This window comes from Pelobates fuscus, chromosome 5 (genome assembly GCF_036172605.1).
Source record: "Pelobates fuscus isolate aPelFus1 chromosome 5, aPelFus1.pri, whole genome shotgun sequence".
In the NCBI taxonomy this organism is placed as follows: domain Eukaryota; kingdom Metazoa; phylum Chordata; class Amphibia; order Anura; family Pelobatidae; genus Pelobates; species Pelobates fuscus.
In genome coordinates, this window is record NC_086321.1 from 109,702,080 (window position 1) to 109,718,236 (window position 16,157).

Here is a 16,157-nt window from a genome sequence, read left to right on the forward strand (position 1 = left end):
GCATTATCCATGTAGTGCGGTGAACCACACACAAACAAACAGTTCAGTATGAAGAATGAAAACCCAAAGGCCAAACCCTTCCAATTCAAACATCATTATTGCTTTTTAACATGAGCCATCCAGAAATATGCAGCCAAGGAGGTAAAAGGAAATCCAAAAATAATTTGGTCTGGCTGTATACTTTGTAAAATGACCCTGCAGGTTGCTAAATCGAATATTACGTAGTTAACCCTTAGGCATATTCATGTTTGCTTTTTCAAAGGTCACTGCAGAGAGCAAGAATTTCTGATTTTCAGCAGTCACTCAGTTTAACCCTTCAAATGTTCAGATCAATTGTCTCAAAGCCCTTAAGTAATCAGTGACGCATATTTGGGTAAGAGACAATTATAATACCAAAATAATTATTCTTTATTTATACTATAAGACATTTTTGCAATATATATATTTAACCCAACCTGGATAGTATGCATAGCATCTTTTAAGGCAAACCTTTAAATATTCACTTTCAAGGTATACTCATTTATTGAGTTTTCAAATAGACTCCCTTAGATGGGGAGCTTTTAATGGATCCAAGAATGTTTTGAGAAAATTACTTCAACAGAATTATGAAAGGTCAACACGTTGTGGGCTGATACATAATATATAATATTTATTACTAAAAGGTCCCAAAAATAGCCTTCGCTTCACATGTTATCTGCCTATGATGGGTGATGTAAACGACTTGCCTTTAATATGAAATGGGCAGTCTAAGCAAAATAACCAAATAAAAGAAAGTATAGTGGTAATGTCGCCAAAGGCTGTGGGTTTCATCTAATTCCTTTCCTCGAACCAGTTGATATAAGTTTGGAAAATAAAAAGTGATCCTCCCTGGCACATAAACTTGATAATGCAGACATTACACTTCCACATTATCAATACCAATTTTAACTACCATGGACTTATAAGTTGTCCCTAGCTTTTTTTTTTTTTTTTTTACCAAGTTTAGTTTTGCTACATGTGGCAGACTAAATTCCATTAACTAATTCCAACAATGCAAGGAATAAATGTGTTATTTGTTTTAAAAAATCGATGTTAGTAGAACGTGGAAGATGGTGAAAGTACTATTCATCCAAGAGTTGGAATCTACCCTCTTGATCCTGTTTATCTCATAAAATAGTTGTAAAACACTTATTAATAATAAAGGCATAAAAAATCCTAACAGACCTTCTCCTGAAAATACATACAATTATAGTATATGTATTGTAGACTTTATACATAATATTTCCTTTTATTAGAAAATAATGTTCAAAAACTCACAATACTACTAACTTCTAGTTGTCATGAGAGTGTTTACATCTGAATAGAATTACATCCCTTTATTGAAACGTAAAGCATACTGTTCCAATTACCAGAACTACTATGTGTGAATTGAAATGCAATCAGACAATTTTGGCCCCTAAACAGTTTACAATAGAGGAACATTCACAACCCTGCTGGTGGTAAACTAAGATGAACAAGATAGATCAGCCACCCTACAATAGACAGCACAGGTTCTCACAGTGGGGGAAGGGTGTAAGTGAATTACAGTTCAGAGTCCATAAGGTCTGAATAGAATACAATGCATTACAAACTGTCTGTATTTAAGCATACATGCATGCACACACATGCACACATATATAACACACACATACATATATTTACCATCTGAAGATCCTTTATTTCTTTCTGAAGTTTCATTGAACCACCCAAAATAAGTATTACATTTTTTTTATTTTTTTTTAATATAAATCTTCTCATTTTACATTGTGATACTGATGTGGAAAACAGTTTTTAACATCTAACAAAGTCAACTCGGGGTAAATTAGTTCTGCTGGAACTTCTAAAAAATGTGCATAGGATCCCATGAGGAGAAAACATGACCCATCCTTACACAATGTTTCTGCGTCTTCAATCTATCAGCAAATAAGGGACAGTTTAACATAACATTTTCTTTGTTTGCCAAATATGACAGAACTTTATAAATAACAATAAAAATACTAACTACATGTCAAGAAGACACAAGTATAAAATCTAAAAGGCGGCAAGCATAGTCTTTTGTGAACAAACCCTATACTGTGTCAGTGCTTTTTTTTTTTTTATTGGTTTATATCCAGAATATATAATGACTAGAACATAAAATACTTAAAATCACTGTAAGAAAAGTAATTAGTGGTAAACAGTGGTTAGTCTAAATGGAGTAAGATATTACTACAAATATGTAAAAGTTGAACCTGTGAGTGAGACTGCTGAAATCAACCCTTTTTCAGCAGTAAATTGTACTTTAGTGCAAAATGCAAAATGGGTTTCTGAAACAAACCAGTAAATATTTTTTTAAGGTGATAAAGTCCTTATCTATTTCGCAAAGTCCAAGGAGATAAATCTTGATAACACCAAGTAACACATGCTAATCTTGAAAAAATAATGTAACAAATTACCCTGCTTGTGAATAAATGTTGGCACAAATTTAACTTGCCAAAAAAACATCACAACAAGAGCAAATCTGTTTATTACAACAAATATACACTTCCAAACTCTTAACAGAAAGTTAGTATCGAAAAAAATATACTGTATATAAAACAGATATATAGGAACTGGCATGGTATAGGTCACATAAAATTTATCTATTTTGCTCTTTCCTTAGAAGTATGAAAAACCTTCCCTGTAGCTTTACCATTAACATGTCTGCTGCCTGTCACACCACTCAGAGATAATGTCATTTATCTCTGGGTGGCACAAGACCAGTCATTAGCCTCAATAAAAGACCTCAAACAAAAGGCCAGATGATGTTTCCTTTTCAAAGCTTGTATGCCGGCAGGTCACAGTTGTAATGGATGAGTGACTAAAATGTAAGTCTGCTGAGTAAGAACATAAAGTGTGCACAAACATTAAATTTTTATCAGGCATATTGCCAACTGCTCGATGACAAACTCAAAACACTGTATTTTTACATATGCCATTACCCTTTCCCCTCCCCCATACTGTTTACATAATAGCAGGACACTGTTAATAAAATCCTGAAGAAAGAATAGTTCAAATCTAAAAGTGACACATGTGGCATTATGAGAGTGAAGTAGACATTATGATGATTTGAATCCTTTGTTGAAAATTAAATCCATGTTGAGGTGTGGATGTTGTATGACAAGACACTGTACTATTTAATATTTATTTATCAAGGTTGTCTTAATAAAACGGTTTAAGAAAACAAAAACTGAAAATTTAAATTTTTATTTGAAATGTCCCATGAGTGATTCACTATGTTGAATATATTTATTTATACATTAAAGGCCACAAGTGATAAAAACCGAGGCAATATGCTACTTTAGTAATAGTATTATAGTCAGGGACATATTATTATTATTATTATTATTATTATTATTGCCATTTATATAGCGCCAACAGATTCCGTAGCACCTTGCAATTTTATAAGAGGGGGGATGTAACTCTAAATAGGACAATTACAAGAAAACTTACAGGAAAGATAGGTTGAAGTGGACCCTGCGTAAACGAGTTTACAGTCTATAGGAGGCATAGTATAAAACGCAATAGGACCAGAAATAGCAATGAAGTAAGGTGGGAGTGAATCAGAGCTGGCTGCCCTTTAGGAGAGAGCAAGAGACAGGTATATGAAGTAGAGGTTACTCTGGGAGGCCATAAGCTTTCCTAAAGAGATGGGTTTTAAAGGGACTTCTTAAATTATTATTATTATTATTATTATTATTATTGCGATTTATATAGCGCCAACAGATTCCGTAACGTAAATGATTGAAGACTATTCCATAGGAAGGGAGCTGCCCTCTAGAAGTCCTGCAAGCGTGAGTTGGCCGTACGTGTGTGATCAGTGGACAGGAGAAGGGGCAGAGCAGAGAGATCAAGAAGGATCTGTGAAGAGATATAAGAGGGGCTAGAATTGGTCAATGCTTTATAGGTATGGGTTAGCACTTTGAATTGACTCCTATATGATACAGGAAGCCAATGTAAGGACTGACAGATGGGTGAGGTGTGAAAGGACCGAGAGGAAAATCAGTCTGGCAGCATCATTCATTACAAACTGTAGTGGGGCAATACAGTTTTTGGGAAGACCAATTAGGAGAGGGTTACAATAATCAATGCGAGAAATTACTAGAGCATGGACAAGCTCCCTACTAGCATCTTGCGTAAGAAAGGGGCAGTTGTGAGCTATGTTTTTAAGATGGAATCTACAGGACATAGTAACATGCTGGATGTGAGGCTCAAAGGTGAGGCCAGAATCAAGTAGGACACCAAGACAGGCACTTGCAAGGATGGACTGATGTGGATACCATTAACTTGAAGGGAGAGCAAAAGAGGAGGATCAGTATTAAGAGGAGGAAAGACAAGGAGCTCAGTTTTTGAGATATTTAGTTTCAGAAAGTGGGAGGACATCCAGTCAGAGATGGAAGAAAGGCAAGCAGTGACACGTTGCAGGACGGCAGGGGAGAGGTCCGGGGAGGAAAGATATATCTGGGTGTCATCAGCATATTGGTGGTAGTAGAATCCAAATTAAGTAATATGTTTGACAAGAGAGGCAGTATAGAGAGAAAACAAAAGGGGACCAGGGACAGAGCCTTGGGGGACTCCACCGAAAAGGAGACACTGAATGAGCGTTGGGTGACTGAGTGATTGAGGAGTTTGAAGAAGTAGACCATGATCAACAGTGTCAAAGGCAGCAGAGATGTCAAGAAGAATTAGAATGGAGTAGTGGCCTTTGGATTTAGCTGTGATTAGGTTGTTAGTAACTTTGATAAGAGCAGTCTCAGTAGAGTGGATGGGGAAGAAGCCATATTGGAGAGGGTAAAGGAGAGAGTTGGAATTGAGGAAGTGAGACATATGGATAAAGACAAGTCTTTCCAGAAGTTTTGAGGAAAAAGGGAGCAGGTATATGGGACTATAGTTAGAGGGGGAGGACGGGTCGAGAGATGTTTCTTTCAGGATAAGTACTACAGTGGCATATTTAAGGTCAGCAGGGACACTGCCAGAAGAGAGAGCAGTTGAAGATGTGTGTTGAGGAAGGCACAAGACAAGAGGAGAGAGATCTGATAAGGTGAGATGGGACAGGATCAAGCGGGCAAGTGGTGGGGCGAGAGGAAAGGAGAAGCGCAGTCACCTCTTGTCCAGTAGCCGGGGAGAAAGTCTAAAGGGTAGGAAAGGCATGATCAATGTGTGGTTGAGAAAGAGAAAGGCAGGGTGGGGAGAATTATTTCCTTAGCTGTTCAATCTTGTCGGTAAAGTAGCATGCAAAGCTTTCGGCTGTAAGGTTAGTTTGAGGAGTGACCACAGCAGAGCAAAGAAGAGAGTTAAAGGTGTCAAAGAGACGTCTGGGATTGCGGGAGCATGACCTAATTAGAGAGGAAAAGTATGACTGTTTGGCGAGGGCAAGGGCTGCGCTGTATGAACCTAATATGAATGTATAATGAATAGAATACATTTTGTATAAGGAATAACTGCACAACATGTACTTAAGTCAGAGAGGTTACATTTAACAGGCCATGAATTATATGTGTTAATGTGTTTAGTTATTTTAGTGTATATACTAATGTTTATAAATATATTTTAGAAGGTTTAACAATTTGATTCGCTGCAGTAGCCTTCCACCACCTAATTACAACAACATGCCATTGACAAAACACTAAGATCCTTGAGCTGGGCTTATTGTTAGACACCCATATTTAGCAGTGCATTCAACAGCTAAATCGCTTATGTAAATTTAAGAACTAGCTGCTGTCAAGCTTCAATACTTTGCCCTTCAATTACAGCAAATGACCTCTCCGGCCCTTTACTTTACTCTGTATAAACTAAACCTTATTTTAAAGATTTTTTTTAAAGAGACAATTAAGCCCACTAATGAATTAGTGAGTCTTGCTAGACTAGTTCAGTTCTTAATTGAATAGCTCTTAAAATGTATACAGAGTGTGTTTAAAGAAAATCATTACATTTAATATTTAAGAAATAAAAATTAGTTTTTTTGTGGTTCTGGCCAATATGCCGCTGAAAGTACAAAAAACAAAAAGAAAAACACTTCAGGAGTCATTAGGAAGCACTGTGATGTGATATATGTTTTTTTAAGTAGTTAAAATTCCTGTCCTTCAAAATAAATAAATGATTTTGATGAGTGTTGGTCAAAGTACACATGTTGTATAAATAGTAGAGAATTGTTCTTGGTAATAAAGTTATAGAACTTTTAAGCAAACATAAATTGTGTGTTTGTTTTATACCAATTGCATACAGGAAATTCCATTTGATATGTGAGGAAATCCAGTTTCTTAAAAGTAATCAAATAAAACAAGTCATAGACAAATCAATTGTGCTTCCTGTGTCTAAATCTTGTAAACACAACTCTGTAAATTATCATTTTTGCAACACAATTGACACAACTTTTAATTATTTCCTTGCTAAACTTCTAGACAAAGTAATTAACAAGAAAGCTATATTTAGCTTGTCAGTAGATTCTTGGAGTATCCAGTGGTCTCAATGTGATTATTGCCCAACTTAATGGATCTATCTCATCTTACTGACCTTCAAAGAGATTATCTACAGCACTGTACTAAAAGCATAAACTGAGAGAAAGAAAATACTTTAATAAAAAATATAATGTGATCATCTCATGATTACATTCCAATTTAATTAATTAATCATATATGCCTGGCTCTAAAAATTCTAGTATGTGCACCAATTTTGAAATGTAAAAATAAAAATGCTTATGAATTGTGACATACATGAGAAATCAAGTAGGGTTTTGAAGCAGTACATTTAATCGCAATGTTTGGAAAAAATGCCTTTCCTTCTCAGATCTACTACTAAAGAATAGATTATTAATGGGATTTCTATCTGCTTTACGGGACTTACTCTAAACACTAAGCCCCAGAGGCAAGCAGTATATATTGCTAAAAGTCTTTCTTGACAACAACACAACCAAAGAGACTTTGTCATCCTCTCTACATGTGTTATATGTGGCAAGCACTCAAGTCATGTTTACCTACAGGGATTACATAATACAGTTATATCATTGTCTCTGATATATTATTCATTGTATTTTCCAAAACATTTTAACAATTTTTAGTATTCCCAAAAAATAACAACAGTTATAATAATAATAATAATAATAATAATAATAATTGGTTTTAAGTCTTATTTTTTAGTTCATTCATCTTAAGTGGGTTCTTAAGTATGATTTGGACTCAGAAAACTATAATATGGTTTCAAGGAGATTTATGCTTCTTTGATAATGCAAAAGGGAAATATTTGCTTGAGGCAAATTGTAAAAGCACCATTATTATGGTAAGCAACGCTGCACCCTTTCAGTACTAGAGAGGTCTACGAAAAGGTGTTAGGCAATTGAATTTACGATGACTTTAATAAAGCTACAACAATGAACAAATTCTCATACATATTTTATCTCTGAAGAAATGATAGCAGCCTAGAGAAACCACAGCATGATGATCTTTGTTACCATGACAGCAGGCTTTGAGATACTGAAATGTACAGAGTGCTAGCTAATCAAAATTGTTCAATGTGAACATTTGGCTGAAAGATTAAAAGGCTAAAAGGGAATACAAAAGGGTAGTACCTCCCACATTCCAGGAAGCCACTGAATCCAATCTTAAAGAACTGACTCTTTAACCAGGGCCATTATGATCACTGGATTAGTGCAATTTATCTGGACAGTTAAGGTTGATTAAGAAACACGCCTATTGAAAACTGCTAAAAAAAAAAAAAACATAACAAATGGATATAGAGTAAGAATGTAAAAAGAATTGCAAAGGGCAATTTATAAATATTACATTCAATCTATGTCATCTACAAACAGACCAAGCAAAACATATCCATGGGCTTCTAGGTCAATAGAGAGTAGGATTAAAAGGGCACATAATATGCACCTATACCTCCCCTCTTTGAAACAAATGCTTAAAGATTCAGGGGATCCAATAAATATACCACAGACCTGTCACTCTGGAAAATCCATTATATGCTTGTGCACACATAACTTGTTTTTAGCAGACCTATCTTTTGCACATTGTAAACAATATTTGAAATTAAATGTTTATCACACTGAAATACATTTGTATTTTTGGTTATGGAATGTGTGTGTGTTGTGTGTGTGTGTGTATAATTAATTAAATATAATATAAACATATCATATGCAAGATTTCTCATGTCATGGAACAGAAAAAAAACACGAGTTCACAGCCTGTAGAATGCATTTGACCCTTAATTATCAATCAACAAAAGCACTAGTTCCCCAGAGAAACCTTACGCCCTCTGGATAACTGCTAGTAAATAACCTGCTTCAATGAGCAGCAAGAATAGCCATTCTTTATAACCAGTCCTAACATTTGATTTGTTCATGTGCTTTCAAGCTACTTAGCATTCAGGCAGTTCAAGACAGACTGGTTCAAATCAAAGGAGAACCTGAAACAGTGCTGCCTTGCATTACTTGAAATAGCTCTCTGGTTACATCCTCTAACACACAACAAAAAAAACAAAAAAAAAAAAAAAAAAAAGGAAAATGATTTTTTTTTCCACTCTGCAATAGTATCTGCTACATGGCTTCAGTGGAAGAGGATACACAAAACACCTCCCCCACCCTATGACCAAACAGCACTGACTATTGTAACTATGTCAGTCCTCACTGGTAGTTTAAACTCTTGCTTGTTGTGCACATAGATCTGGCTGCTAAATGCAATAGAGTGTGGGGGAGGGTAGTACAGTAGCTTGAATGAACACCAGATAGTCTCAGGAAACAAAACCACTAATTACCCTGATAACTAAAACAAAAAGCAGTTATAAATAGCTGAAGGACAAAATAAAATGAAGCTTTAAATCTTGATATTTAAACAATGTGACCGGTAAATGTAGACATCCAGTTTAGCCTATGTAGGGAAATATTGCATAATGGAATGTGTATTTCACAGTGCAATAAATAAGAGATTGGGAAAAAGGCCAACATCTTTCTTATTGAGTACTTGCAAACACGTGTCTCGCATTTACACTGAGCTTCACCCTGCAGGAAGATGTGGGAGGGTGCGAGGTTAAAGTTTAAAATACTTGTACTCCCTTATGCAAGAATAGGACATACCTCGAGGTGATTCTATCAGGGAACAAAATCATACATTGGACTGTAACACAAACCAAGAAATAAAGGGCAAAATACACTGGAAATATATTTTTAAAGTATATGCATTCCAGATGGGTGCATGAGCAACATAAAATATTTGTATGCCAAGGCTAATAAGTGAATTTATTTACCTTTTCAGTCTTTAATTTCTTGTTTCGCCTATGGCTTTCTTCATCCTCCTCTTCTTTTTTAGCCAGTGCAGTGTTCCCCATATTCCCTGAATCAAGTGCATTTTTTGTTAACTCTCCAGCCAAGCTATTGCCACAGTGAAAAGGGCTGACATTCCCAGAGGCCTTGCCACTTCCAAATCCATACAAATGCACGACTGCTTGGCTGTTTACTCCAGTGTTAGGATGCCCAATGTCATATAACTTGTTGCTGTTGTCCTTTCTTGACTTTCCAGACTCTTTATCCCTTTTTGAGCCCCTGGTGCTCTGATTTTTTCCCCCTGTTTTTTCTTCTTTGATGCTTTTCCCACAAGATGGGTTACCAGTAAGGCCAACTCCATTGGTACCATGGCACAGTGTTGCACTCATGCTAACTGTGGATGCCACCTCCCCAAAGCGTCCTGCCTCCTGCTGCCTTTTGCCAGCACTGCTGCTAATCTCTGGAATCCCATACAAAGATGCAGAAGGCAATAGCTTATTAGAATCCTTAGAAGTTTTGCTCCTTTTCACTTTTGATTTGCTAGTCTCTTTGTGGCCATTCCCTTGGGGGGTTGATGGTTGTTGCTGCACAGAAGCAAATTTGAGGCTGTCCACTAAGGTAGAGGAGGTAGAGTTAACAGGTCCACTAGATGACAAGCCATGTCCACTGTCCTTTGAAACACAACCACTGTTGGTAGAGTTGCTCATTTCAAATTTCTGTCTGTCTTTTTCCAAATCAGCATCCAAATCAATGATTAAATTACCAACACCAATTTCCCAGTCATCCCCACTGTCATACACATCAACTGCGTTAGGATCCAAACCTTTCCCTATAGAAGTCGTACTCAATGACATCCTGAAGATGAGATTTGTGGCATTAAATTCCAATGAACTTCTTTATGTAGAAAAGAGGACATTCGTTTAGCTCAGTTGGGTTGCTATCCTATAGTCTGAAATAATAAAAAAATAAATCCAAAAAAGAATAGCACAAACCACTGTATTCCCAGGAAATGTTTCCTCTTGTCTTTTTTTTCTCGTGTGATGTATATCCCAAAAACTGTCCAAATGCAATTTTATTTAATTCAATTACACCTCCTGTGGGAAAGAGAAAAAAACAATTATATGGGTTTTACAACACCGTAATAACACAGAGATGGTAGCGATAATTATTTTTAGATGCTACAGAGACTGAATGTGATTATTTCCTGTTGTTTCATTGTTTCAAATAACCTCATGTTTATAGTGATGTGCAATGATAACTAAAAAAAATTATCAAAATGCCAAGTATGATTAAAATGTTAATTCATTCTTTATAAATAATAATAATAATAATAATAATACATCTAAATCATATGTAATTTTCATATGTAATTCTTTATATAAATAAAATGATCTGCCTAGTATGAGAAATAAAAAGCAATTGCTCACTGTGATCAGACTGCAGAGGAAAGCTGTGTTAAATACAACATTACTGACTGCACAGGAAACTGATTAAGACATACACTTTAAGTGCTCTACACCGAGGTGGCCTCATTCACCGCAAATGAGCCAGTGTTTGACAAAGATGAGCTAAAAGGATTTTTACAGGACACACAGAATAGACAACACCAGGTTAGATTGCAAAAAAAAAAATACAGACATGTTTCTTACCTTTTTCCCACTCCTGTGTTGTTATTTTAGTTAATATTTACATCAAGATAAAATCCTGCAAGCTCAGTACAAACTCCATGCCTCATTTTTAAACACCAAAAATGTTCAGGGAGTAAACAAGTCATGTACTGTACCTCGACTACAGGGTAAGTCATGTAATCCACAATTTCCTCAGTTAGCACTTGAAAAAAATAGAAAAATAAAAAACATGAAAAATTGTCTTCTCTCCTGCCTGTAATTCACTTCTTGTAGTTTAAAACATGCAGATTAGAATTCACATAGCAGACAAGGAGAAATTATGTCACAATCTAAACCAGCAACCCATGTCCGAAATATAATGCCATCCAATAAAAAAAAAAAAATCTGTAGGAAAAAAGTTGTATTATTTTTCTTGACACCACTTCAATCACGTCTCTCCTTTAAAAAGATATTCCAGGGCCATCCTGATCAGTTAAGTAATGATCCCAATGAACAAACCTACAGGCGTCCGGTTGTAACAAGACAGAATGTGCTAACATCGGGATAAATTAGTGAAAGGGAGAGGGAGAGGAGAGAGGAGAGGGGGGTGTGAGAGAGGCGAGAGGGGGGTGAGAGAAAGAGGAGAGAGAGAGAAAAAAAAAAGAGGGACTGAAACTCTGGTCTGGATTCAGTCTCTGCTTATTCAGGAAGTGGCATTTCCCACACCCTCCCCCCATCCAGCAGTTTTCCTGACAAATCTGCTTTCTTGAACAACACTTGAAGAGAAAAGAGGTGGGGGAGGCGGGCTGAGACAGTGATAGATCTGTGATCTGATAAACCTATTATCAAAACATTTTTAAGTGTGATGCTCAGTCTGCAGAGGGGTGTGAATTCTATCCTTTGCACACTGTAATTTGTTTGTGCTGTTTCAGCAAGTCATTGTGGTTTTTAACTGTGTCTGTGAAACATGCAACAAAATACAGTAATCATATTGACAAATAGATTGTTGCAAGAAAAAAAAATATGTAACAGTAGATATGTTTTATTTCTCAATCACCACTTCTTCATTTCTTTTTTTTTTTTTTTATCTTTGTCAAATAATCTTTGTGCATGTTTAGTATTTTTAATTAGCTAGCATTCCCAGCTTAAAAGCTGGAATGAATTGTTGATGGATTGGAAGTCTAGAGTGGTTTGTTAGAAATGGAAAAAAAAAATGAGGGGGATGGGAGCAAGAAGCAGAGCTAGCACAGCCAGCCCTATAAAGTCAGCTATTTTGTTGCAGCACAGGCTTTTATATCACGTGAAGATCAAGCGTTCAAATGCTTATAGTGACGTGAGAACAAAAATGGGTGACTGGCATATCAAGGAAATATTCATTTCATCTTTTAACAAAAGCAAACCTTGTTAGGTTCGCTATATTCTCCTTGCCTTCTCTGCCACAACTATTACTCATGAATGTGAAACATTTCTCTCTGCTGCTGTACATCTGTGTCTAAGTAGAAAAAAAAAATAAGAAACGTGCTCTGCATTCAGAGAGGAGAAGAGAGGGGGTGGTGTGTGTGTGTGTTCCGTATGCAATAGGACTCAATCCAAATATTCCGTCCATCAACCATTTTAAAACCTCTTTAGACATAAAGAATAGATTCACTGTCACCAAATCTCCATAACAACAACAACAAACAAATAACAAAGAAATGACATATTAGTAACAGATAATCTTTCTTTTAAAAGAAATTTATAATAATTATGTACATATTGCAGCTTCTAATATCAAAGGAGATACAACGGAAATTATTGATGCATTTAGCAAGGATGGATAGGTAAGAATTTAATCTCAGTGAAAATAAAATAATACTAAATAAAAGCATTATATTATTGTGTTAAGTCTTTTTTTTTTTTTCAGGCAACTCGGCACCTCCCCCCCAGTCAAGTTTCCTTGTAGAAATAATTTGAGCACAGCCGGTGGTTACCCCCCCCCCCCCCGCACCACCATCCTGATCTAGCACTTAAAGTGTAAAATATCCTGAATATTTTTGTCAGACTAACACAGCTCACCTTTTTTTTCTCACAACTGAGCCTCCATCAAACAACATTTTTTTCTTAGACTACTCACAGCTTTTAATAAATCACTTTCCACAGCACTGCACACAACCATACTTACATCTGAATAGAATCAAGTTGACCTTTGCTTCTAATTGCTTTGAGTGTTTATGTTGCAGTCGAGGGCTTTTTTTTACACCTATTTTGCTGTCATTTATTTTCTTGTCTACTTACGAGCTCTGTGAGAAACAATTCTAAACATTAGCTCCTTCCTATTTCTCATTCTAAGCTAAATGGTTGCATATACATTGGAGAGAAAGCAGAACTGATATAAAGAGAGAATCAAACACAGTCTACCTGACAGGACATTTTTTTCTTTGTTCCCAATGCCTTTTTGCTTGCAACCAATAAGATTCGGGCATTTGTGCATCTGGGCTTTCTGATTGGTGGTTTGTTTCTTTAGCCTGAGTGGGGGAGGTAATGGGAGAGTTGAAGAGAGCACTCTGTATAAACACATACAGCTACACACACAGACAAGTAAGGAGAGATAGCAAACAGTTCTACACTGATTGCTGTTGAATATAAAATCTTTGCAGTAAACATGATCCTATCTCCAGCAATAGAACGTAGAACCATTCTCAGCACATCATCCTTGTCTGCCAGCATACATCTATGATCTCTTTCCAATGCATCAAAAATGAATATTTATTGTCCACAAGCCATATTCAATTTTTGCAGATGTTACCATGGCTTTTTCTAAAAAGAAAAATAAGAGAATGTTATTGAATACTTTTGTATGCTATATTGCTGGATAATGTCTCCCGGCCATTTTTTAAATTGTATAATTAAATGTATATCCTAATACAATTGTGTATTTCTGTAAACAATTAAGTGCATTATATTTGCTCTTCTGTACACTAGGGTAAATGATGAATAGCTAGCTGTTATTTATTTTGAAAGAAATTTTGACTTTTAGTACGTTCTATGATGTCCTAGGTTCATTACGTACTTTTTTTCTGTCCCCCACATTAGCATAGTAATAATGAAAGAGAAGAATAAATTGTCATAGCATTCCATTAACACACTTTGAAAGTTGTTATTACTCAATCTAGAAAACATTTGCATTCACTACTTTTTTTTTTCTACGTTCCTAAAACAAAATACACGTGAAAAAATACCACTGGCAACCAAATTATAACTTAACTTTTTTTTTTTTTTTAATTGGTCAAAAAATACATTTTATCACTAAAATATGTCAAATGTTAGAATCAGACTATTGCGTGATTTTTTTTTAATTACAAACAAATAAGTTTGTTCCCCAACAAGTTAATAGCAGAGTACTTAATCCTATATTATTGCACATTGCTTATACTGTAAACTCTCACGTGAAACAAAAAAAGCAAATGTTTAGGGTAGGATTAGACAGATAAAACCTTTGCATGGACAGACAATTTCTGTTGTGGAGAGAGATTCAATACAATGACAGTTAATGTAGTGCGATTTTCTTTTGGTGTAAAGGTGATGGACAAATATTAAATTTTATAAAGTCCAAGATATTTTAACATTAGCAGCTTAATTAAATAGTTCAAGTTTCTTGATGTAACATATCATCAGCATTTGGGGAAGGTATATAGTCAAAGTCATTGTCTGGATTGTATTGATCACAGAATAGTGCTTGAATGGCCATGAATTAAACATTACTGTTTTTTCAAATGCAAATGTTCTACTTATAAAGGCCAGCAATAATACTAAGAGGAAACAAAATGCTAATGTATTAGTCCTTTCTCCTTCAGGGTTTCAGTATCACAATGTGTCATATAAATTTAAGTTATGTAATGTACTCATTCAAAATAATAATAATAATACTAATAACAATGAAATATTTATTCAGGAATTATGCATTTTCCTTTCATTTGTTTTTATTTATGTCCTGAACAATCAATGTTATGGTCACCTTTAACTTTGATGCTTGCTCATTTTATCAACCTTGGTAGGAGGTTGGGGATCAAATTTGCAAACCCAAGTTCAGAAGATTTACCAGAGACTCTGCAGCTCTTTGTAAGATATTTTACAAAAATAAATGAAATCCTGTCATTTACTGACCCTTTGACTTTTTTTTTTATTCTTTTTTTTTCCGAGGCATTTAAGATGTGTACAACATCCCAATAAACAGTGGGAGCTGTTTAAAAGTCAAACTGACCCTTTGGCTCTTGAGGTTTTTTTTTTTGGTTTTTTTTGGTTTTTTTTAAACCTAACATTTATTAACTTAAAACATGGGCTGCATATTTAGCATATACATTTAGCACAAAATAGTATTAATTGCACAATTAATTTACCTCTTGCATATATTCATTTAATAACCTTATTGTGGTTCTTCCGTACTAAGGTTATTACAAATACTGCTTTTGTAATGTATAATTGGTCTGACAAAAGTGCAATTAAGGCTGTTCAAATAACCTAAATACGTATTTGCCTAAAATCTGCTGGCATGTTTTACAATGCACATTCCCAAAATGACAGCACGATGAGAAATGATTACTCCTACACTAAATGGCAAAATTAACTATCTGTATTTCAAATGACATTGCATAAAATGTAGGATGTTTTGATATATCTTATGATTCTAAAAACTCTGAGACAAATTAATTATCAGCTACCCTGTAAGGAGTGCGTTTTTACTTTTTTGTTTGTTTACAATTGCAAATTTACCCAGGGATTGAGGTGGCCTTGATCATTCAAAGATTTTCTGCTTGATACGGTTAAAGAAAAGTTCACATATCCATTTATTTAATGTATATTTGATAAATATAATATATTCATAATGTGCTCAAATGGAGCTCATTTTCAGAAGTCCACATTGAACTGAAATTTATCCTGGATTTCTAACACATGAGAAACGGGGCAATTTATTTACAGATTTAGCAGTAGATAAATAGTTACATTGCGACAATTATATTACTTCCCTTAGCATTTTTAATTTGTGTTTTTATTGAACTAAACCAAAAGTAACTAAATTCAATACGCAATTTAAGGACATTAGCCAGCTCTTCAGCAGAATTTTACTTGGTGACTTTTTTTCTCTTTTTTTCCATAGACCACTTTATTGAGACTACAGTGTTCCTATAATAAAAAATGTGAAATACATTTAATAAATAATGAGCACTTTTGCTAGCATTCAACACTTGTTCATTGAAGTTTGATCCACTCCATGATGA

General features: G+C 35.1%; 1 protein-coding gene across 6 annotated transcripts in view; it reads right to left on the reverse strand.

Annotated features, from left to right (window-relative positions):
- The window catches only part of ZNF608 (zinc finger protein 608), a 71,066-nt gene extending 57,891 nt beyond the window's left edge, over positions 1-13,175 (reverse strand). For 4 of the 6 annotated variants that reach the window (XM_063454142.1, XM_063454140.1, XM_063454137.1 and 1 more), the window contains exons 1-2: positions 10,945-11,592; positions 9,280-10,389 (exon numbers count right to left, since the gene is read on the reverse strand). In XM_063454142.1, the coding sequence (XP_063310212.1) occupies positions 9,280-10,149 (870 nt within the window). In that variant the 5' untranslated portion in view covers positions 10,150-10,389; positions 10,945-11,592. Of the gene's footprint in view, positions 1-9,279; positions 10,390-10,944; positions 11,593-13,063 lie in introns of those variants that run through there. The other 2 variants (XM_063454139.1, XM_063454138.1) reach the window with 2 other exon arrangements.
- Positions 13,176-16,157: the final 2,982 nt, after the last annotated feature.